The 24,977-nt window shown below is 38.6% G+C and overlaps 2 protein-coding genes across 7 annotated transcripts in view; one reads left to right on the plus strand and one right to left on the minus strand.

The window, feature by feature from the left end:
* Positions 1-1,680, plus strand: ccl20b (chemokine (C-C motif) ligand 20b). The gene is made up of 4 exons (XM_040044166.1): positions 1-201; positions 307-409; positions 1,100-1,174; positions 1,282-1,680. Exons 1-4 carry the CDS (start codon positions 120-122, stop codon positions 1,331-1,333), a joined length of 312 nt encoding a protein of 103 aa, XP_039900100.1. The 5' UTR covers positions 1-119; the 3' UTR covers positions 1,334-1,680.
* The window catches only part of LOC120741339 (toll-like receptor 13), a 26,865-nt gene continuing 3,490 nt past the window's right edge, over positions 1,603-24,977 (minus strand). Inside the window, exons 1-4 of one of the 6 annotated variants that reach the window (XM_040044160.1) lie at positions 11,225-12,192; positions 5,083-7,714; positions 4,576-4,693; positions 1,603-3,422 (exon numbers count right to left, since the gene is read on the minus strand). In XM_040044160.1, coding sequence (XP_039900094.1) covers positions 3,182-3,422; positions 4,576-4,693; positions 5,083-7,714; positions 11,225-11,476 — 3,243 coding nt within the window. In that variant the 5' untranslated portion in view covers positions 11,477-12,192 and the 3' untranslated portion in view covers positions 1,603-3,181. Of the gene's footprint in view, positions 3,423-4,575; positions 4,694-5,082; positions 8,165-10,377; positions 12,193-15,996; positions 17,419-21,582; positions 21,701-24,977 lie in introns of those variants that run through there. The other 5 variants (XM_040044159.1, XM_040044161.1, XM_040044164.1 and 2 more) reach the window with 5 other exon arrangements.

Consider the following 24,977-nt stretch of genomic DNA (forward strand, 5'->3'; position numbering starts at 1 on the left):
TAAAGGAGTGATCACCAAGTAGCACTTGTCACACTCTCTCTGATCGCCTTCAGGTGTTACACCTTTTCAGCGTCAGACACAGAAAGGCAGAGTGAACGCTCTGAGTTGGCTCATCAACCATGGCAAGCAGGAAAACGTGTCTCATGGTAGCTCTGTGCTCCCTCGTCATTATCATCAACTTTTTTGACAGCGCACAATCAGGTATTTCATACTAGTTAATATTTTAATGCACTTTCGCTAATATTGCCAGTAGTAAGTTAAAAGTGTGATTTATAGTGGATTCTTTGTGTGTGTGTGTGCTTACAGCAAGCTGCTGCCTGAGGTACTCCAATCGTCAGCCTCCTTGCAAACGGATTCTGGGTTACACCATTCAGAACATCAATAACGCCTGTGACATCAACGCCATCATGTAAGTTATAACGGTTTATATGGAAGTGTAGCATGATTAAAGCAGGTAGATTCATGAGGAAATAAGACATCTAACAAACTGAAACGCTAAGAAGTAGTCAAGTTGAAGTTTAAGCAAGTTGTGCATTTTTCTAGTTTTTGAGTAGTGTTTACTCTGTACAAAGATTGTAGATTATGGAAAAGTTTATATATCAAATGTATTATTATTATTACATAAAAAGAGAAATGCTCACATTTAAGAAGTTTAGGGAATGAATTAAGACTGCTCATAAATATCTGTTCAATCAGTTTATGTGGGCCAGCTTAAGTAGTGGTATTCTCAAGGAAAGACTATAGATAGGAAACTTAACCAGTAATATGATACACATGTACAAAAACCAGCAGGAGTTAATGCCAATCTTTCATCCTGGTGTCTGGTTATAAATTTTGTGTAACATATCTTATCTGCACATTTTTCACCTTGTGGTGATAAGATAATGGCTGTGTGTGCTTGGCATTTGCGCTCTCTCGGACGGACTAAACCTTGTGTATCTAAATAGCAAAACAGCATTTAATCTGTGACTAAAAATCAATCACGATAAGTTCAGGACGCTCTGCAGTTAATAATCAAGCTAACACACTGGAATGAAACTCCATCGAGAGAAACTGTATCTTGAGGGTAAATGACTGCTTTCATCCTCTTTCCCAACAGTTTTCATGCTCCGGGGAGGTTTGTGTGTGCCGATCCATCAAAGCCGTTGACCCAGAAAGTGATGAAGTGTTATGAGTAAGTATAAATGCCCCTGTGGTGTATTGTTTGTCTGTGCCTTATATTAACTCTCAGCTGCTCAGTGAGTCAAACTGATCTTATTTCATTGATTTTGTTTTTTGCAGTGAAAAGAAGCGGAAGACCAACAAAGAAAACTCTAACAACAATGCATCTTAAACTCTCTTTAAGTGTTCCTATCTGCACTAATATTATCATAATAGTAAATCTACACATCAATATAATTTGTTGTGTGACCTTTCCTTTTATTTATTCTGTTTTATAAACAGGGAAGAGTAGTATCCTTAATACATGTGTGAGCTATAAGCTTTAGTGCTTCAACAACAAAAAAACTTGTGCTTTTTTTAAAGTAATGTAAAATATTATTATTTTGTTATATGTATTATTGTTTGATTTATTTTCTGAAGAAGATGAAATATAAAACCCTGTATTTTCAGAAAGTGTGAGATAATTATTGTATTTAATATTTGTCAGAGAATTTATTAAAAGAGTTATTTGATAAAAAACACATGTCTGTCTGTATGGACTCCACAAACAACCACACGCTGTCACATTTTTGTCCTTGTTCTACATCGGGTAAAAAAAAAAAAAAAAAGAATTAATCACGCTGCAAAAGGATCCTAAATAAAAAGAAATTAGCTGACAGTGATTAGCAAACAGTGATAAATATGTACAATACCATATTTATAAGGTTACATCTCTGTTTAAAAGGTTTAAATCCTAGTGTTAAACATTGGAAAAAGAACATCAATGTTTTTTCCTGTTGTATAACTGGAATACAAATTAAAGATGTTCTTTATTTAATGTAATTATTCATAGAACAAAATATTCAGAATGGAAGGAATATGATCACAAATGAAGGGATATGTTTAAGTTCAGTTCATTCACATAGACTGTGAAGTCTGAAAAATTGAGCCACTGTAGAAGAGTTATAAACCTGCTTTCTTTCTGATGGCCAGCAAGGGGTGATGCCTTTTGTTGCATAGACAATGGGAAAATAGCCTTTTAGTTGCCTCACTCTATGATCTCAGTGAACACTTTTCTTATGACTGTATCCTGTCAGTCACTAGTTTGTGTCTTACTATCCATATGATTTTAATTTAATAAACTTTGTTTCTTAGTAACTGTGGGGAGGCACTTATAGATGGACAAAATGTGTTACCTATTAGAGAAATAGTGGTTTAATTGGATAATTCCAATGTATCTGAGCTTGGTACATCTGTTGCAGGATGGTTTTATGGGTTATCTTAACTTTAACTACCTAACTCTTCAATAAACAAACCTGTGGGTGAACCACCTGTCTAATAACGCTGGCATAAGTAGAGGGTGCAAAGTTCACACAAGCCAAAGAATGACAGACATCTTAATGAGGAAGGCTGAAATAAAGTTTGAAAAGAACTGAAATTACTTTTACAGTGCATGAAATGTGATTTTCCATTGTTATGTATCAGCAGTGACTAAACAAGCTTAGTAATTAAACCAAGAGAGATATTATACTTTAGACTTGTTTAAAAGGCTTTGTTTGCATTTATTATACATATGTGTCCTTTATCTACGATAGATATAGTAAGATATTCTTATATATTCATTACGATTCTCAGTCATTTATTATGTAAGTTATATTCAGTTGACAATCATTGTCTCTTACTTCTTGCAAAACTTCTTTGTTTCAGTAATGCAAAAAGACGATGTATGATTGAATGAATTATGTGCAGCATTTTAATCGACCAAAATGCTGACTCTGTAATACTTTGATTAACAAGAAATTGCAGTGAAGTTATCATAGACATTTGTTTCATCTTTTCTTGCTTCATTGGTTCTGTTTAAAACCAACATTTCTGTAAGTAAGTAAAACTTCAAATATTTGCTGGAGAAACACTCAAAACTTTTAAAATAATGAAACATCAGAACACTGTAAACTATTATCATGGAATAAAAAAATAAAAAAATAAATCTATAACCTTTAAAAAATAGGAAAAAAATAGAAAAAAAAATGCTTTAATTTGCTCATGGCACAGTTGACACAGTGAGAAGTAACATCTTTCCTTCTGGATCTTCTCTGGTCTCCAGAGCCTGGCAAAGTTTCTCCCAGAACAGCTCGGTGTGCTCTCCAGCTCGCGGCCAGCTCAGGTAGGTTTTCCTCTTTATCATCTTTCTCATGCGGTGGTAAGGAGACAACAGATAGCTGGGAATCTCCTCCATGAATACCAGGATTAGAACGTCTTTCTGCTCATCAAACAGACGGAAACTAAAGATAAGAGGGAGAAAAGGGATGCATAAGTACTCTCTTTAAAAGAGTAAAGTAATGAAGATAATACAAAAATAAATGAAATAAACATGTTTTAAGAGAATAAAATAAAACACCTGTGAACATGGCAGATTAAAGAGGAAATTAAAAGCTAGCAAAAAAAAAAAAAAATCAATGAAATTTTAAGCATGCCGGTGTAACATAACTGTACAGTGCTGCACAGATCAGAAAATCACATAGTGGAACACAGTCATGTCAAGTCCTCTTCTTTCAGCTGTTCCCTTTAGGGGTCACCACAGGGGATCATCTGCCTCCATCTCAACCTATCCTCTTCCGCCACATATAGTAGATGCAGTGAAGCACGTCCTGCTTCACATCCATGAACCTCCTATGTGACCTCCTAAGCCATCTTAACCTTGCCTCTCAAACTTTGTCTCCAAACAGGTCAACCTGAGCTGTCTCTCTGATATTCTCATTTCTAATTCTGTAACTCCCAATAAAAAGTGGAGTAATTTTGTTAGGCTGGCCACTCATGGGAAGTTTAATTGCTGTTCCAAGTTTTGTGGATAATGGCTCTCACCATGGTTCGCTGAAGTCCCAAAGTCTTTATAACCCCTTCCAGACTGACAGACGTCAATGACTTTCTTATCTTTCTTGAGCTTCTTTAGATCTTTGCATGCTGAATTGCTGTTTGAGATGTTTTACCTTGTCAGGCAGGTTCTGTTTAAGTAAATTATTGATTTAACAGGTCTGGGAGTATCAGGCCTGGGTATGGTTAGTGAATTTGAACTCAACTTTGAACTCAACCACGTAGGTTTGAAAGCTTTTTTCCCCCTTGATAAATTAAATCATCTTTTAAATTTTTTTTTTTTTTATTTGCTTTGGTTACATTTGTCCAATATTAAATGTTGTTTGATAATCTGAAACATGTAAGTGTAACAAATATGCAAAAAAACAAAACAAAAAAAAAAAAGTAGAAGAAAAAAGAAATCAGTAAAGGGGCAGATGCTTTTTCATGGCGCTGTATTTGGAGTAACTTTGGTTGTGCCATTGTCACTGTTGACATTAGCATAAAAGCACTGTTAACACCTTTCAATTTCAATTTTATATTTTAATGTTATTGCTACAGTCTTGTGGTGCGCCAACAGGTTACCTGGCTGCCTGGATCTCTCTGGAGCACCATTCACTCTCGAGGTATTTGCGACTGATCACACAAATGGTCTTCCTGCTTCCATAAATAGCATCTGTAATGTTATCTATGATGGGTCTCCCTAATGAAGAGAAGAAAAATAACACAGCCAGTAATAAAACCATGAGGTTTGTATCCTCAGCTTTTTAGTAAAGTAGTATAGTGACACCCTCTGGAGTACATATGAAAGTGCACATTTGACTGCAAAAGCTTCTAACACCATGCCCTCATTGTCTCCAGATAATTGTTAGATAGTGCAATTATATAAATCAAAAGAGAGACTAACTGCCACTTCAAATATAACTGCATAAGTCAAATGATGTTACATTTTTCTGAAAACATTCTAGAAAATGTCCTGAATCTAATAATTTAGTTGGGATTAAACAGAGATACTGACAAACACACAATTTTAAGAGACATCCCACTTGTCAAGCCATTAATATTTAACTTTAATTCAAACTTGCATCTCACCTGGTTCAAAGTCTCGATGGTGTAGGCACAGTCTCCAGCCCTGTTCTCCTTCCAGTTTTGGTAAGAGCTTGTCAATGACCCAAGGCTCATCGTGGGTGTTGTAGGAGATAAAGGCGTCGTACTGATGATGAGTTTTCTTGTTTTTGTGCTTTCTATCAAAGAGCCAAGCTATGAACAGGTAATAGGCATAGACCAGCTGCAACCCCATGAAATGGTAAGTGAAGGACACCATCATCAAGCATAGGATTGCACATGTGGTGCAGAGAAAACAAATAAAGTCAGTGTTATCTGAGCAGGAGCTGGTGTCCAAGTCCAACAGCTTCTTACTTTTGAATTCTTGTGGATAGTTGCACATAAAGTTATATGCATCATAAACCTGAGTTTTGCTGTTATTTATTGCCCACGAGAGAAACCAGCTGTTATCACAGTTGCAGGTGAATCCATTGCCCTGAAGGTCCAGATAAGTCAGAGCTGGTAGGGGTTTTATTATATCTTCTTCGCGGATAACTGAATATAAATTCTGTCTTGCCTGTAGAAACTCCAGCTTTGTGAGGCTGGCATCTTTAAGGAACTCTAGAGAGTAAAGAGCTGTCCTGGATATGTAAAGGCTTTTAAGGTTTGGAATTGGGAAGAACAGATCTGGAAGGAGTTCTTTAAGTTCATTTGAAGAAAGTTCAAGTAATTGCAGCTGTGGCGTGTAAACAAAGGTGTCGTTGTCCAGAGACGCAATACGGATATTCCTGGCTTTGAAACTCAAAAGACTGGTCAAACCTTGCAAAAAGTTCCCAGGCAGATAACTATGCAACCTGTGGTGTTGTGAAAAAACAAGCAGTTCCTCTAGACGGGACAGCTGAGAAAATGGAGGATCCGGCAAATTTCTACTTTTCTTGTAATTGATGTGATTTTCACTCAAATCAAGTCTTCTTAAATTAATCAGAGGACTGAAAACATCTTTGTTTAGTTCATCTTGTGAAATATCATTGTTTTGTAGATTAATTTGGGTCAGATTTGTCAGTCCACTGAAACTCTTACTTTCAAGTACTTTTATTTTGTTTTGGTGTAATGACAGGTTCTGGAGGGAGTGCAAGCCTTTAAATGCATCCCTTTTGATAGCAGTGAGTTTGTTTCCATTCAAATGCAGCTGTGTGAGGTTTGGCAAATGTTCTTTGAAAGCACTGTTCAATTTAGTTATTTGGTTTGTCTGTAATTTTAGAGTTTGTAATCCTTTTAAATCCTTGAAAAGACATGGTTTCAGAGCTGTGATTGAATTCTGATAAAGATAAAGCTTTCTGAGCTTTGTCTGATTGGTGAAATCATGGCAGTCCAGTGTGCTGATGTTATTGGTGCTGAGATCCAGCTCTGAAAGAGTTGGTAGATTCCTTGTTGCAGCTGGAACCAGTGGAAGCCTGTTTTTACTCAGCGTTAAAATCCTTAAGTTTTTAAGGGATCTGAAAGCATCATCATGGATGTATTTTATTTTGTTGTCTGTCAAAACTAACTCAGTTACATTAATACACAACTTAAACAAGTATGCATTAACAAAGCTGAGCTTATTGCTTCGAAGCTGCAGAGTCCTCATTGTTGGGATGGTGCAGGAAATGTTGATCAGTGTGGTCAGGTTATGTGTCATTGCATTCATTCTCAGAATAGTTAATGATGAGTTCACTGACTCTAACAACCTTTCCATGTCCCCAAGACCCAAATGAAGCTCACTAATGTCAAGAGTAGTAACACGACTAAGAAATGTCTTGTTTTGCACGTCCCATATCATTTGTTTCTTTCTGGCTGGGCTCCCAATTTTAAACCAGGTGAGATTTGGAAAAACATCGGCAGTGATCCTGAAGACTGCGAGGGGATTTTTCGACAAATCAAGGTACTGAAGTTCCAATGATTTGTTTGTCAGTTCAAATGACTGAAAAGTGGTTAAATCATTGTTGCTTATTACCAGCTCCCGTAGATGTGGCAGATGTTGCAATATCAAATGAACTTTTGTAATGTGTTGCAGTTTGTTATGTGAAATGTCCAGAAGTTTTAAACTTGTCATGGACTTAAAAGATGTGGATGCCACTTGTTTAATGCGATTTTGATTAATTCTTAGCTCAATGAGGCAACTCAAACCATCAAAAACATTTTCTCCCAGTGTAACAAGTTTGTTATTATTTAGATTTAATGTCTCAAGAGAACTTAGACTGGCAAACACACCGCTTTCTATCTGTGAAATGTTGTTGATATTAAGGTCTAACTTAGTCAAATTTATTAGATCTTTGAAGTCTGATTTATGTATTGTTGAAATTCTGTTAGAAGTTAAATCGAGGCCTGTCACAGTTGAGGGAATATCTTCAGGAACAGCTCTGAGTTTACTTCCGACACATATGGCTGTACTGTAGCTGATTCTGCAAGTCTTCAGGGAAAATCCATCAACCGGCGCAATGAAATTGATGATGCACAGCATGTAAAAAATAATCCGCGATTTGCAACATTTTGTTCCTCTTTCTAATTTGGTTTGTTCCTCTTCCAATCCAGGATCCATTATTAATCTTTGTAACAAACAGGAAAGCCCGACACAGACAACCAGAAAACAAACTATAGTCCACTGTCCATAGTCCACTGAATTTAACTGCCACAGACAATCCTGGGAAGCCAAAAACAAAAAAACATAAAGAAACAAAAATTAAGGAATCAACAAGAAAACTAATTGCAAAGAGTCAAAAATATCTTATTCATCTTACAACCAATACAAAAATGCATCAAGACCTCTTTATTCCAAATTTATGACAAGCGCTGTGTCACATTAGGATGGAACTATCCAGAAATCTTTGTGTTGTACTTGACACTTTCCACCAACTTCTGTTATTTCTTTCCTTTTACTAGTTTAATATTTTTAAAAAAATAAAATAAATAGTGAAAGTAGCCAGGAGAAGATTTGGAGGAGTTTAGACATCTTCAAAATATGGTGTGTATGCAGGCTTTAAGTGTTTAATGGAGTAAGATGTATCTTGATTTTATGACAAATACAGTGGCTTGCAAAAGAATTCAGCCCCCTTGAACTTTTCCACATTTTGTCACATTACAGCCACAAACATGAATCAATTTTATTGGAATTCCACGTGAAAGACCAACACAAAGTGGTGTACACGTGAGACATGGAACGAAAATCATACATGATTCCAAACGTTTTTTTTTTACAAATAAATAACTGAAAAGTGGGGTGTGCATAATTATTCAGCCCCCTGATTCAATACTTTGTAGAACCACCTTTTGCTGCAATTACAGCTGCCAGTCTTTTGGGGGTATGGTTCTACCAGCTTTGCACATCTAGAGACTGAAATCTTTGCCCATTCTTCTTTGTAAAACAGCTCCAGCTCAGTCAGATTAGATGGACAGCGTTTGTGAACAGCAGTTTTCAGATCTTGCCACAGATTCTCGATTGGATTTAGATCTGGACTTTGACTGGGCCATTCTAACACATGGATATGTTTTGTTTTAAACCATTCCATCATTGCCCTGACCTGTCTGGTGTGTTCTTTGGACTTCATGGTGTTGTTGTTCCCAATATTCTCTTAGACAACTTCTGAGATCGTCACAGAGCAGCTGTATTTGTACTGACATTAGATTACACACAGGTGCACTCTATTTAGTCATTAGCACTCATCAGGCAATGTCTATGGGCAACTGACTGCACTCAGACCAAAGGGGGCTGAATAATTACGCACACCCCACTTTTCAGTTATTTATTTGTAAAAAATGTTTGGAATCATGTATGATTTTTGTTCCACTTCTCACGTGTACACCACTTTGTGTTGGTCTTTCACGTGGAATTCCAATAAAATTGATTTATGTTTGTGGCTCTAATGTGACAAAATGTGGGAAAGTTCAAGGGGGCCGAATACTTTTGCAAGCCACTATATCTTATGATGCAGTGTGCAGTCTTGAGTCACTCCTCAGTTCTTTATATTTGACCAGAAAAATGGAACTAGGTGCACCTAATTATAGAACGTTGATGTTTGGTCACACCACATTTATACTTCAACACAGGCCAAACTCTTTTAGGCAAGCTTTTTTATAACTTATGTAAGTAGCCTTCAGAAACAATTTTGAGGCTCTGGAAAGGCCAGTGCATGACTGTACTGTTCCACTCTGTGTTTTTTTTCTATTCTGCTTTACTGCTTTACTCCACTGGCAGTGGATTTTGGATCACTATCATGCTGAAAAATGAAATGTTGCAAATAAAATGTTTCTGTATGGTACTACAGGACGGATCAAATTCTTGAGGTACCCAAATCATAACAGAACCTTTACTCTGTTTTACAGATGGCTGTAGACACTCATTGTTGTATCTCTCCTGACCTCCTCTGTACATACTGACAATGTGAACCACATTTTTTAAATCTGCAGTCATCATTTCATAAGGCCTGTAGCAACTGATTTTCAGTCCAGTTCTTCAGTTCTTGTTTAATTTGTCAGCCAGTCTCACGCTTTCTCTTCCTCAAGAATTGGTTCTTCACATCAACCCTTTTTTCGGTTTCTTACAGACATGACTTTTAGATACTGTTCATAGGCTGTACATAGTTTTACTAACTTTTTAAAGACATGCTGCACAGCCGGCTGAGATGTGTCAAGTATTCAGCTAGTAGCTCTTTGGGAGTCTGCTTACTGGTGCAAAAATACCATTTGTGCCACTCAAACTGTTTTCCTTGATTCAACTAAAAAAATGGGAACAAACTGTGTTTTTTGGTAACAGCTAGTAACAGAGAACCAATTTAAAATGAGTCCTTTGCTCAGTTGTCTGTTTTGTGTAGACAGAGCTAGGTGCCTTTTTCTTCCTTGAATGAGTCATAGGTCAGTGTTAAGTGAGTTAACCATAAAACAGAAGCAAAAAAAAAAAAAGTTGGGTACAAAGACTGGGAGGAAAATTAGTAAAAAAAAAAGCTGTTAATGTCCAAAGAAGAACATTTAAAGACCTTCAGAAAGCACAAAAAACTGCTGCTCAAGACCATTTAAAAATGAAATTACAAGAAGGTCTTTGTCCTTAAAAGCACCATAATAAAGAAACGAGGCGTGGGTAAGACTTTGTTGCCAATTTTTTGCAAACGATTTTGACAAATATTACTCATTCTGAGACTATTACCAGTCCCTCCTATTTTCATTGCACCTTCCAGTTTTATTAAAAGAGAAATACATTTTACGGCACAAGTAAAATGTATGACAACCCTAGTTGTCATACATTTGTAGTTTAATTCAGATTTGGACCCACACAGAGGCATGAAGAACAAATGAAATCTTAAAAAAACTTACTGAAGTTAAATGAAGATTTGTTGAAAAAAAAGACTGTGGTAGATAATCCAATCCAACATTCAATCCAAGAGGCAAAGTGACCAAGGAATGAGACATGAAGCACGAAGTGCTGAAATGTTGTAGGAAAATAGAAAGGCAGGAGAACAGCTTCGTAAAGAGGGTGGGCTGACAAGTGACAGGGCTATAAATACACAAAGAGCTCAACCAATGGGCTATGAAGGCAAAACAGGAAACACCTTTAAATGTAATCATTTTAAATAAAGAGGAAAACTATCCCCTCTGTGACTAATCCAGCTACTAAAAGGAAATCTGTTAGTTTTACATCAAGAGCCACATTTATCATGTGTGGTTTCATAATAATAAAAAATCCTAAGCTTGATCAATGAGCACATTAAAACCAGTGAAGTCAGTGTATCCATGTCCTTTAATTCAACTCTGTATACAGGAAGTGGAACTGTGGTCAGGCCCTTTCTCTCAGTCTCCGTCTTTTAGGTGCATATTAAACAAAATACCTATGTGTGGCTGAAAAGCAGCACTGCGTGATCGAAAAACGTTTTCTACTTACTTAGATAAATGTTATGCTGACATGGAAATGGAGCTTAAAGAGACATTTGAGAGTTTGGAATATATTTCCACGACTGCTGACATTTCGACCAGCCATAACAAAAGTTTTCTCGGAATGACGCCTCCTATTTTCATTGCACCTTCCAGTTTTATTAAAAGAGAAATACATTTTACGGCACAAGTAAAATGTATGACAACCCTAGTTGTCATACATTTGTAGTTTAATTCAGATTTGGACCCACACAGAGGCATGAAGAACAAATGAAATCTTAAAAAAACTTACTGAAGTTAAATGAAGATTTGTTGAAAAAAAAGACTGTGGTAGATAATCCAATCCAACATTCAATCCAAGAGGCAAAGTGACCAAGGAATGAGACATGAAGCACGAAGTGCTGAAATGTTGTAGGAAAATAGAAAGGCAGGAGAACAGCTTCGTAAAGAGGGTGGGCTGACAAGTGACAGGGCTATAAATACACAAAGAGCTCAACCAATGGGCTATGAAGGCAAAACAGGAAACACCTTTAAATGTAATCATTTTAAATAAAGAGGAAAACTATCCCCTCTGTGACTAATCCAGCTACTAAAAGGAAATCTGTTAGTTTTACATCAAGAGCCACATTTATCATGTGTGGTTTCATAATAATAAAAAATCCTAAGCTTGATCAATGAGCACATTAAAACCAGTGAAGTCAGTGTATCCATGTCCTTTAATTCAACTCTGTATACAGGAAGTGGAACTGTGGTCAGGCCCTTTCTCTCAGTCTCCGTCTTTTAGGTGCATATTAAACAAAATACCTATGTGTGGCTGAAAAGCAGCACTGCGTGATCGAAAAACGTTTTCTACTTACTTAGATAAATGTTATGCTGACATGGAAATGGAGCTTAAAGAGACATTTGAGAGTTTGGAATATATTTCCACGACTGCTGACATTTCGACCAGCCATAACAAAAGTTTTCTCGGAATGACGCCACACTGGATTGATCCTTCTACTTTTGTACGAGGACATGCAGCGCTAGCATGTAAAAGAGTTCGAGGGAGACACACATACGATGTCATCGACAATGAAATCGAGCAAGTACATTCGGCTTATGGTCGGACTGAACTCTAAAGTGACAGCCACTGTGACAGACAACGGGTCCAATTTTATCAAAGCTTTTAGAATGTTCCAAAAATCAGACTCTGATGAGGAATCGGAAGAAGATGAAGGGGTGACATTTACTGATGTTGAGCAGACCCTCTCCACAGAATCTGAAGGACAGTTTTCTCTCCCTCCACATTTAAGATGTGCATCACACACACTGAACTTAATTGTTCATGATGTTGAGAAATGGCTTCAAGCAAATGAGGCAAAATTCATCTACAGAAGTGCAACTTCAAAGTGTTCTGCAATGTGGACAAAAGCAAACCGTTCTTCTGTTGCTTCAGAGTTGGTAGATAATTTTTTCAAGAAAAAACTCATAGTACCTGTTTCAACACGATGAAATTCGTTTCACAACACTCTGTCCAGGATCACTGACATTCCCCTTGCTTAACCCCTGGAGAGTCTTGGGTCGATTTGTGGCTCTAGGTCCGATAGTGTATGCATTTTTCTAAGACCCTCCAGGGGTTAAATAAATACTGTCTTCACTGATCGGGAGTATCTGTTCCTAAAGGAGTATTGTATCGTGTTGAAGCCACTCACTGTTGCACTAGACATATTGCAAGGAGAAGAGAACTGCTATTTTGGAATCCTTCTTCCAACTCTGGAGATTCTAATGTCCAGGACACTGGCACTGCAGGACGAGCTTAAGCTGACAGCATCCCTCCCTGATATCATTGTTAAGGTAATCTATATATAGCCTTACCCTAAAATAAATTTTTGTTTTATTTATCATGCTCTTATGTGAAGTGTCTGATGTATTTTTTTCTCATAGGCGATCAAGGTGCGCTTTTCCTCAATGATGGACAATAAAGAAGCTCTCCTGGCTGCAGTCACTTTGCTTAAATTTAAGTTATGCTGGATCAGAGAAGAAGAGAAAAAAGACATGGTTAGGGCAATGCTTACTACAGAGTGTCGTGGGTTGTCTCTTGAAGACCAACAACCTGCTCAAGATAACAAGAACCCTGCTAACTCCACTGATGACTTTTTTTCATTTGAGGAGGACGACTGTACCTACTCTGCTGAAACAGAGGTGATGGAATATTTGAAATCTGCTGGGTCTGAGCTGGGTGTTCTTAGCCAGGTACAACACAGCCACACCATCAAGCGCACCAGTCGAAAGGCTTTTTAGCCTCGGCAATCTTGTGCTTACACCCAGAAGGAACAGACTGTCAAGTGAACGCTTTGAGAGACTTACATTAATGAGATACAACAACTTTTTCAAAAACAACACAGCTAAGTAGTACAAAAAATGTTTTGGAAAACATGAGTGCATACAGCATGCAGGAAATATGGTGCTCATTGGTTTGAGGAAGTTTCAGAGGAATTCTGTTTGTTAAGCAAAGTTCAGAGTTAACTTCACTTCGTTGAATCACATGACATGATTACATACATTATGTATGAATATGTTACTCATTGCTTTGAAAATGTAAAATTTTAATGTTTACTGCGTGAAATATGTCATGTATAACATTTCTTAAGTTAAGCGTTTTTGTTATTCAGATATGTTGCAGAAAAATATATTTGTTATTCTGGAATTGTGTTTCTTAGTTAAAGAAAGTTACATTCCTTACTAAAAAATGTAATTATTAAAGAATGTTTTGTTTTTATAGAGTGTAATAAAGATGATTCAGGAAGCAAAAAGGCTAAACTATTTCATGTTGACTTGTATTTTTTTTTAAATTATTTATTATTTAGAGAGTTTAATTTCTATTGTTTGTCCACTCAAGGTTTATGGGGAAGTATTTAGTTAAATTACTTATTGAGTAATTAAGTTACTTTTCAGACACAGTAATTAGATAAGTATTTTAAATACAATATTGATTAAGTAATTAGTAATAGTAATTAATTACTTTTTTAAAGTAACTTACCCAACACTGCATCTTATGCCATCAGCTTGTCCTAGGTCACGGTTTCCTTCCACATATAGCTTTGCAAAAAATTGCATAAAAAGCGCTTGCAGCAACAAAAACATAATATTCCAGAAACATACTTTGCTGATCCGATCAGCTGTTCGTAACACTTCCCACATTGAAAAAGATGTCAGCACGAACGATCGCATGTCTGCCATTCCCTGCCCGAAAACGGAAGTGACGTCATTTTCGCGGAAAATGTAGTTTTTTACTTGTAGGCCTTAAAAGCCTGTACTGGTGTTTTTATAAGTCATGTTTGACTTTATGCTTTTCTGAATAGTTGCTGGGATACTTAGAACTCGAATTGCACTGCTGGAAATAGTTTATTTATTTTGATGCACATGCTGTTTTCTTTGCAAATTTGCATCATAGGATTGTTTTTCGTTTTTCCTGCAGTATATAAAAATTGCTCTAGCTCAAAATTAAAACTATGAAGACACTCAAAATAAATTTCCTGTTGTTGTAAACTATTTTTTGCAACTTTTTTGTATTTAAAGTTTTAAGGGATAAGCCTCTTAAATTTCTCCAAGTAGAAATATGTGTAAAAAAAACAAAAACGATTTTCAATTTTTTTGTAGTTTATTGCACTTTTTTTTTGCAATTAATGTAGTTACTATGGACTTAATGCAGACATATTATTATAATATGGGCTATAACAGTTGTATTGATGTATAGCAACTTGAAATGCTCCCAAAAATGGCACTACAACATGTAAAAATATAAAGTAAGCTCTGGCGGACTTGGTTCTATGGTAGGTCTTAAAGGGTTAAAGGATATTTGAAGTTTATTTTAACCTGGTACATTTCTGACTAACGTGTCTGTGGAGGGGGTGTGGTCTCTGGCTCCACTGCAGTGGAGGGTGGTATAGCGGGCTCAAGGGGCAGTGCTAGTCTGGCTGGCAGGACAGCTGCTGCCACTCAGTAATCAGGTTCTTCCATTTTTTCAGTGACGCTGGGACATAAGGAGAGAGACAAGTGTGGAGTGCAGAAGCAGCTGGAAAGCTGACTGCCCCGATGTCAAAACGACAAAAGAGAACATTGTTGTGTAAAAAAATCTACTGTCCTTTATGGCTTATGTTAATGCTGTACTTACCACCTCTGATGTAGAAATCCAGGAAAATGGTGCAGTTTTCCAATACACAAATTCTTCATTATGTGGATTCCTTGTCCTTGGATCCTTGTCCTGTTAGCTGTTGGACGCATTTGCCTCTGGAATAATTTGGTACATTCCTTTTGCTGTTCCAGTATGTTTGAGTTATACAATATGATAGTATCTTCACTAAAGTGAAGATTAAAAGTGGGATTCTGTCATAGCCTCATATCTGGCAAAAATGGAGACAGCCTGTTCATATGACCTAAAGAACAACAGGCACATTAATGGAGGAATGCACCAGATTGAAATAAGCTGGAATTACATTTACAGTTTTGGACAATCTTTCATATCCCTTGTTTGTCCATAAAAACACTAACAGCATGCAGACATTTCATGAGCATTCAGGATTATAACTCTCAAGCTACAAAGTTGCCATTATGTCATTATATTTCATGCTTTTTTAACGGCCGTGTTTGGATATACTATGCCTATACTATTTATTTGATCTGTGCTAGGAATTTTATAAATATTCTTATGTAAGTGCTGAGAAAAAAACTGGCCTGTGAAAAAATTATTTAAAACTAAGTCACAAAGTGACAAATGTGCTCCAATTTCTCAGAAAGGGGCCAAATTCTGTGAAACTGTGTGTATTTTTATCTCTAAAGAGGGAACTAAACTAGACGCTGCAGTTTTCTGTTGCTATTTATACATTTTGTGTCATGAAATGTCTGTTGTCCATAATACTATGACAACAATGCAAAAAAAAAGAAAATCATGAAGGTGTGATAATGTAATTAATATTGTAAATCGTAAATAATTTCTTATGCAAAACTAGTTAAAACAATTGTTTATATAAAATATTTATTGGACAGCACATGACTTTTACAAAACACTTTCTGAAAAAAATTTCAGCAACACCCGTAGGAAAAAAAAAAAAAAAGTAAAGTCATATTTGAAAGAAGAAGAAGAGGAAGAAGGTACATCCTTTTTCAGTTCTAATGTTTCTAATATATCAGGACATAACAAAATGTTATGGCCTCAGCTGAACTTATTCCAATGTGTCATTATTTACTTAACAAAACTGAAGCCAAAATGGAGGAGAAGTGTGTTAAAAAGTATACCCCATGATTCAAAAGCTTGTAGAATCAGCTTTAAGAGTAATAGCTTGAGGTAATAGGTTTCTGTTTGAGTTTATCAGTCTCTCACAATATTGTAGAGTAACTTTTACCGTCTCTTCTCGACAACCTTACAGCCCAGGTCACTGAGGTTTGAAAACAGCATTCACAAAGTCCTGCATTAAAGTTGGATTGCGGTTTAGATCATTGCAATAATTTGCTATAATCTGTTGTAGAGTTGCTGCTGTGCTTGGGATCCTTGTCCGGTTGCTTTAGCTGTTGGACAGATGGCCTCACATTTGACTCTAGAATACTTAGAGTCAAATCTGAGTCCTTACTTACAGGTATACATTATTTTTGCTGTTCCTGTATGTTTATATCATACAATATTCTAGTATCTTTTTAAGACTAAAGTGAATATTAAAAGTGTGATTCTGTGAGTCATCAAAGACAGAATATCTTTTTATTTGTTGTTTCTTCCATTTTTCTATTTCAAACAAAATGTAAACAGTTTGTGCAGAAACAATAAACACATTAAGATTACAGAAATATCTGAACATGGTAACTCACTATCATGAAATAATTACAAACAAATTTACAATAAAATCATGGCCTGGTAATAGCACACTGAGGCTGACTTTTGACCTTTTTTTCAAGGCACATTAAATGTGCATCCGTTATTATCAGATGTGAAATGGCAGAGCTCAGACACTCAAAAACTTACGATAACTAAGTAACTTGGATTGTATTCAAGCTGGTCAACTGATTTTCAAACACTTCAAGTGACATTCAATTTCTGTTAAACAACAGGAAAACTGATTGGAAAGAAAAAAAACCCCAAAATTGAGCGCTGTGAAAATGTTCAACAAGGTGTATACTTCAAATAAACGTATTGCGCCTTTGGTATTGAAGCAAATGAATCTCAAAAACTATGAATTACACTTGTTGCTAAACAATTACTTTATATTTCCTTTTCATCATGGCGTGTTTGACACAGTGAGAAGTAACAACTCCGCTTCTGGATTTTCACTGGTCTCTAGAGCCTGCCGGAGTTTTTCCCAGAACAACTCTGTGTTCTCTGCAGCTCGTGGCCAGCTCAGGTAGGTTTTCTTCTTCAACATCTTCCTCATGCGGTGGTAGGGAGACAGCAGATAGCTGGGAATGTCCTCCAGAAACACCAGGATAAGTATGTCCTTCTGCTCATCAAACAGACGAAAACTAAAGATGGAGAAAAAGAAACTCAAGTGCTTTATGTCTTGAATTCCTGAAGTCATTGTAAGACAAAGACACAAAACTGATTCGAAAGAATAAAATAAAACAAATCATAAGACATTAAGGAGGAGAATAAAAGCTGGAAAAAAATTTTTTTAAGAAGTTTTATGCATGCCAGTTTGAAAGGTTCAGGTTAAATGCCACTAAACAGGTTAATTGCAATACTTGCTTTTTCAAATATTATTCAGTTCTGACTAGCAAGGCAAATGTCTTGGGTAATCCTCAGAGTATGGAGGATTAACTGCAGAGGTAACGTGTCAGCTGTAGATATGACAAAAGACATTCAGGCATGTGCAGCAGTTTGCTGGAGTTTATACTTTTGGTGTAGGATTATTTTCCTTGGAAAAACTGCTGTAGTGGGTAACGTTGAATTGTTGTTAATTTTATCAAGTTCCATATAGTGGTAAAAACTACTATCAATGTTTTTTTTAAATTGAAAGGTAAATAACTAGGTAAAACAATAAGGATTCTAGAAAACCTGCAATCACATAAATGGGGAAGTGAACCGTAATATGTGTCATGTTTAGTGCCGTGGGACAGGCGGGACCCAAACGCAGGACTGACAGACATAGAGGGATGAACTCAAAGAGGCAACTTTTATTGCGCTGAAGCAGAAAACAAACAAAACCTGGAACTCACGAAAACAAAATCTAAACTGGAAGGCAAAGAACTAAAAGACTAGAAAACAGGGAGCTAGCTATTACCAGGGATGTGAAAAAACACAGAAAAAGTCACAGCACATGGGACAACATGACGACAGGCAGAGCAAAACACAGGGCTTAAATACACAAGCGAATAAGGAGGGAATTAGACACAGGAGGAGAGCACATCTGGGAGTAATCAGACATAACCAGACTGGGAGGAAGCAAAACTGAAAAATCTCACATAGCACACGAGACTATCAAAGTACAGGAAACATTCACAAAGATGCGGATTTGACACTGAAGCAACGAGACATGACTGAAGAGACATGGGGAACATGAATACAAGAGTGACTAGACATGAAACGTTGAACACTGGGAAGGCAAAGTAACAGAAACCTAAAGCCAAGGAACTAATATATATATATCGCAATAAAGAGAACCAAAATCGTGAAGAACAACAAATCCAAGAATATAACTTAAACTAGAATTACAGTGACAGTATGCCAATTGTTTATTGCTGGCTAACAGTTCCTTCATATGAATTATTGCCTTTCTGTTAATTCATTAGGTGATGAAAACTAATTGTAAATTTCATTTGAAAAAGTTATCAGAACATTTTCTAAACAAATTAGTGTAATTAAAAAAAAAAAGTTCAGTTTTGAAAAGAAAATGAGCTCCAAGAAAAAGCTTTTTTATATATATTATTATATTATGCCATTTTTATTATTACTTATAACTGAGTTGTCACTCACACCTCTAGATCTGTCCCTTTCTACCCAGCAAAAATTAGTGTCCATGCCCAGAACACCTCACCCAGGAGGCATCCTTGTCAGATACCCAAACCATGTCAACTGGCTCCTTTCAATGTGGGGGAACAGCAGCTCTACTCTAAGCTCCTCCCAGATGGCCGAACTGCTCTATCTTTAACGGAGCGGCCAGGCACCCTTCGGAGACAGCTTATTTCCACTGCTTGTATCCAGGGTCTCGTTCTTGTGATCACTACCCAAAGCTTGTGACCATAGGTGAGGGTAGGGATGTAGATCAACCGATAAATTGTGAGCTTCGTTTCTATGCTCAGCTTTCTCTTCACCACGATGAACTAGTACAGCGTCCACATCACTGCAGCTGCAGCACCAATCAGTCTGTTGATCTCCCCTCCCTTCTCCCCTCACTCGTAAACAAGACCCCAAGATACTTAAACTCTTCCCCTTGGGGCAGTAACTCGTCCCTGACCCAGAGTGGGCACGAAACCTTTTTCCGGCTGAGGACCATGGCCTCAGATTGGAGGTGCTGATTCCCATTCGCACTCAGCTGCGAACTGCTCCAGTGTAAGCTGGAGGCTGTCACCTGATGAAGCCAACAGAACCACATCAGCTGCGAAAAGCAGAGATGAGATTCTGAGACCACCCAAGTGGCAAACTCCCATGCACCCTCAAGCATCCTTGAGGGTGCATGGTAAACAGCTGGTCCAGTTTTCCGCAACCGGGACAAAAACCACATTGTTCTTCCTGTATTCAAGGTTCAAATAAAAAAGGGACTCTCCTTTCCAGTACCATGGTATAGACTTTCCCAGGGAGGTTGAGGAGTGTCCACCTGTAGTTGGAACACACCCTCCAGTTCCCCTTCTTGAAGATGGTAACCACCATCTCAGTTTGCCAATCCAGATTACAAAACCCTGATCTCCATGAAACATTGTCGAGAGCTTTCAGGAGTTCAGGGCAAACTTCATTCACTCCAGCGGCCCTCACTGCCCCAGTGATCTCACCCTCGGAGATAGATAAGTTGTCCTGTTCATCCCATTCCTCTAAGGAAGACGTGTCAGTGGGATTTAGGAGGTCCTTTAAGTATTCCTTCTACTGCCCATCTACTGCCCTCAGTCAAAGTTAGCTGTACTCGACCACACTATACACAGTGCAGGTTGAGCACCGCTTTCCCCTCCTGAGTCACCTGACAGTTTGCCAGATTCTCTTTGAGGCAGTCCAAAAGTCTTTTTCCATGACCTCTATGATCTCCTCCCACACCTGGGTTTTTACTTCAGCCACTACCAGAGCTGTGTTCCGGTTGGCCTGTTGGTACTTATCAGTGGCCTCCGAAGTCCCACAGCCTAACCAAGCCCAATAGGACTCCCTCTTTAGCCTGATGGTTTCCTTTAACTCTGGTGTCCACCATTTGGTTTAGTTGTTACCACCACAACAGGCATCAATCAGCAATGGAGGTGCTGAACATAGTCCATTCAACGTCCCCAGTCTCCAAGAAGGTTGGGTACTCTGTTGTTTGGCGCATGACCGCAAATGACAGTCCGGACCCATTCCAAGACCCAGTATACAGGCAGCAAGCCGACAGGGATACTAACATACCCACCCCAGCCTGCCGCCTCTCACCTAGGGCAAGTCCAGAGTGAGACAAAGCCCAGTGTCACTTCAGGAGACTGGTTCTGGAGCCCAAGCCAATGCATTGAGGTGACCCCTGGATATAAAAAGCCGGTACCTCTAAATCTCACGCACTAGTGCAGACTCCTTCCCCACCAGATAGGTGACATTGCATGTCCCAATCGCTAATCTCGGTAGGTAGGGATCAGTCTGCCAGGGACTCCCCCCCCCACACACATTTGGAGGTTGTGCCCATGTACCTCTGTTGGGCTGTGGCTAGCCGGGCCCCATGGACTAAGGCCCAGCCTTCAGATGCCCTTGGGCACCCTTCCTGGGTCTTGCTCCAGGGTGGGGCTCCCGTAACCCTATCACGGCAGGGTGAACTATTACCTCGATCTTCTGCTCATAGGGGTTTTTGAATTGCTCTTTGTCTGGTTCCTCACCCAGGACCAATTTGCCATAGGATACCCTACTAGGGGACAAAAGAAGCCCCTGACAACATAGCCCCTGGGATTCCTGGGGCACACTGAGCCCTCCACCATGATAAGTTAATAATTCGCAGAGGGACAAAATGAGTGTTTTTAATCAAATTAGTTCAAATTCTTCTTACTCCCATGTGCTTTAATGCCAATGTGTTGTGCCTTCAGAGATGCTCTTCTGCATATCTTGTTTGTAACAAGTGGTTGATTGAGTTACTGTTCAATTCATATGAGCTTAAAGTAGTCTGCTCATTCTCCTCTGACCATCAACAAGGCATTTTTACCCAGAAAACTTTCACTCAATAGATATTTTATCTTTTTAGACCTTTATCTGCAAACCCCAGAGATGGTTGTGTGGGAAAAATACCAGTAGATCAGCAGTTTCTGAAACACTCAAATAAAAAACCATGTCACTTTCACTCACTTTTCCTCCTGATGCTCAGTTTGAACTTCAGCTTGATCATATCTACATGATTAAATGCTTGACTTGTGATTGGATGATTAGATATTTGTCTTAATTAAGTGTAGTGTATCTACACATGAGTCTAGATACACTACAAAGTCACACTACATACCACTGTATGTATGATACATTGCCTGAAGGAGCCAACAGGTTACCTGGCTGCCTGGATCTCTCTGGAGCACCATTCACTCTCAAGGTATTTGTGACTGATAACACAAATGGTCTTCCGGCTTCCATAAATGGCATCCGTGATGTTATCTATGATGGGCTTCCCTGAGAAGAGAAAATGTTACACTCAGTGGCTGTCCTCAGTAGGTCATGTAAGTACTGTGGTGACACCCTCCGGAGTACATACAGTGGGGCAAAAAAGTATTTAGTCAGCCACCGATTGTGCAAGTTCCCCCACCTAAAATGATGACAGAGGTCAGTAATTTGCACCAGAGGTACACTTCAACTGTGAGAGACAGAATGTGAAAAAAAAAATCCATGAATCCACATGGTAGGATTTGTAAAGAATTTATTCGTAAATCAGGGTGGAAAATAAGTATTTGGTCAATAACAAAAATACAACTCAATACTTTGTAACATAACCTTTGTTGGCAATAACAGAGGTCAAACGTTTACTATAGGTCTTTACCAGGTTTGCACACACAGTAGCTGGTATTTTGGCCCATTCCTCCATGCAGATCTTCTCGAGAGCAGTGATGTTTTGGGGCTGTCGCCGAGCAACACGGACTTTCAACTCCCGCCACAGATTTTGTATGGGGTTGAGGTCTGGAGACTGGCTAGGCCACTCCAGGACTTTCAAATGCTTCTTACGGAGCCACTCCTTTGTTGCCCGGGTGGTGTGTTTTGGATCATTGTCATGTTGGAAGACCCAGCCTCGTTTCATCTTCAAAGTTCTCACTGATGGAAGGAGGTTTTGGCTTAAAATCTCACGATACATGGCCCCATTCATTCTGTCCTTAACACGGATCAGTCGTCCTGTCCCCTTGGCAGAAAAACAGCCCCATAGCATGATGTTTCCACCCCCATGCTTCACAGTAGGTATGGTGTTCTTGGGATGCAACTCAGTATTCTTCGTCCTCCAAACACGACGAGTTGAGTTTATACCAAAAAGTTCTACTTTTGTTTCATCTGACCACATGACATTCTCCCAATCCTCTGTTGTATCATCCATGTGCTCTCTGGCAAACTTCAGACGGGCCTGGACATGCACTGGCTTCAGCAGCGGAACACGTCTGGCACTGCGGGATTTGATTCCCTGCCGTTGTAGTGTGTTACTGATGGTGACCTTTGTTACTTTGGTCCCAGCTCTCTGCAGGTCATTCACCAGGTCCCCCTGTGTGGTTCTGGGATCTTTGCTCACCGTTCTCATGATCATTTTGACCCCACGGGATGAGATCTTGCGTGGAGCCCCAGATCGAGGGAGATTATCAGTGGTCTTGTATGTCTTCCATTTTCTGATGATTGCTCCCACAGTTGATTTTTTCACACCAAGCTGCTTGCCTATTGTAGATTCACTCTTCCCAGTCTGGTGCAGGTCTACAATACTTTTCCTGGTGTCCTTCGAAAGCTCTTTGGTCTTGGCCATGGTGGAGTTTGGAGTCTGACTGTTTGAGGCTGTGGACAGGTGTCTTTTATACAGATGATGAGTTCAAACAGGTGCCATTCATACAGGTAACGAGTGGGGGACAGAAAAGCTTCTTACAGAAGACGTTACAGGTCTGTGAGAGCCAGAGATTTTCCTTGTTTGAGGTGACCAAATACTTATTTTCCACCCTAATTTACGAATAAATTCTTTACAAATCCTACCATGTGAATTCATGGATTTTTTTTTCACATTCTGTCTCTCACAGTTGAAGTGTACCTCTGGTGCAAATTACTGACCTCTGTCATCATTTTAGGTGGGGGAACTTGCACAATCGGTGGCTGACTAAATACTTTTTTGCCCCACTGTATGAAAGTATCTTGAGGTATTGTTAGGTCTGCACTCGCTGACTCAGAGACTTATCCCCATGAACAAAGCAAGACACTTAGAGCTCAGACCATTCAACTTGCAAGGGAAGCCAGTCGGATCAGGATCTTGGAACTGAAAGCTCCTCACCTGATCCCAGCCAACTCCTAAAAACCAGCGTCCCCTCGCAGCCTTTTATTCAGTGACACACAATCATTGTAAAACCCATATGGTACGTCATAAAAGCTGAGGCACTATGTGTGTGTGTGTGCGTGTGTGCGTGTGTGCATGTGTGTCTCTGTATATGTGACTTCCTGCTGGTCATAAAAGGGTCATCTTCCCCGTACATGGCTTAACTCCTTTAACGGTCCACCATATACAAGCACAGGTGAGCCCATGAATGGCAGGAAGTAAACATTCCTTACTAAATAAGCAAACCAGTACCTTACATGGAATTGTCTGCAGTTAAACACCATAGCTAATAGCACCCCCCACCATCCTAGATGTAGGGGAGGGAAAGAAAAATATCTGAACATGCAGTTCAAAACAACGTTTGGAATTTCAAGCACAACAATGACAACTTTTATCAAAAGTACTCCAACAGGTATCTGCTGTCAGGTAGTCTCACTATCTATCTATCTATCCATACATTTTTTAGTTCACAGAGGCCTATTAGTTAAAGTGAATTTGAATGTATGTATTTGAAATGTGGGAGAAGTTGAAGAATCCACACATGCATAGGAAGAACAGGTAATGTAAAGATCTTTTGCATTTGATGTTTTGTTGAGCTGTATGTCCAGATTTTGCTCTTTTGCACCCTCTGGTGGTGAACTATGGAGGGTAGAGTTGTTTGCAGTTTGGGTCTCCACCCAGCCACTTTTTTGCTAGCACACATGGTGTCTGCATGCTGCAGCTTGTGGTTAGCTCCACACATGGAGAAAGTAATGTTCAAAGTTAGAAAAAGAGAAGAAATAAGTGAGAAAAAAGATGGAGAATAAGATAATAAGGCTACAAAGGACTATTTAGTCCCTCCTGGATGTCAGCTAACAAGGTTTGTGTACTTTAAATGTTTTATTTTCTGTTATTAAGGACTTTTGATTGATTGGCACCAAGTACAAGAGTGCATTTTGATGTGATGTTTTTTGTTTTATTGTTTTCGTCCACGACCTGTTCTCATGGGTTGTCAAGACCAGAATAAACCCTTTTTTATAACTCTACATCCTACGTCAATGTTTGAGGGTGCTACAGGAAACCTCCAATGAGACAGGCCCGAGCTAGCGGGTTCAAACCCAGAGCTTTTATACTGTCTGGCATCACTGCTGTAAAGCCACTGACCTTTAATTAACGGTAAATTTTATAATAGCAATTTTTAAAATGTAAATTAAACTGTATGCAACTTAAATAAGGAAGATCTGCTGTCATGCTTCTGCCTGCTGTCCTGGGTGTTGGGTTGCCAGCCTGTTTATTGCATCACTACAACTTTCCCACACTGCCACTCTCAATACTGATATCCTTATTGTGCAACCTGATCTTCTTGCTTGCATTCTTTGAACCAGTCAACCACCGCTCTGTGTGGTTTAAACCTATGCTCAA

Source organism: Simochromis diagramma, unplaced genomic scaffold (genome assembly GCF_900408965.1).
Source record: "Simochromis diagramma unplaced genomic scaffold, fSimDia1.1 OVJJ01000602.1, whole genome shotgun sequence".
Taxonomy (NCBI): domain Eukaryota; kingdom Metazoa; phylum Chordata; class Actinopteri; order Cichliformes; family Cichlidae; genus Simochromis; species Simochromis diagramma.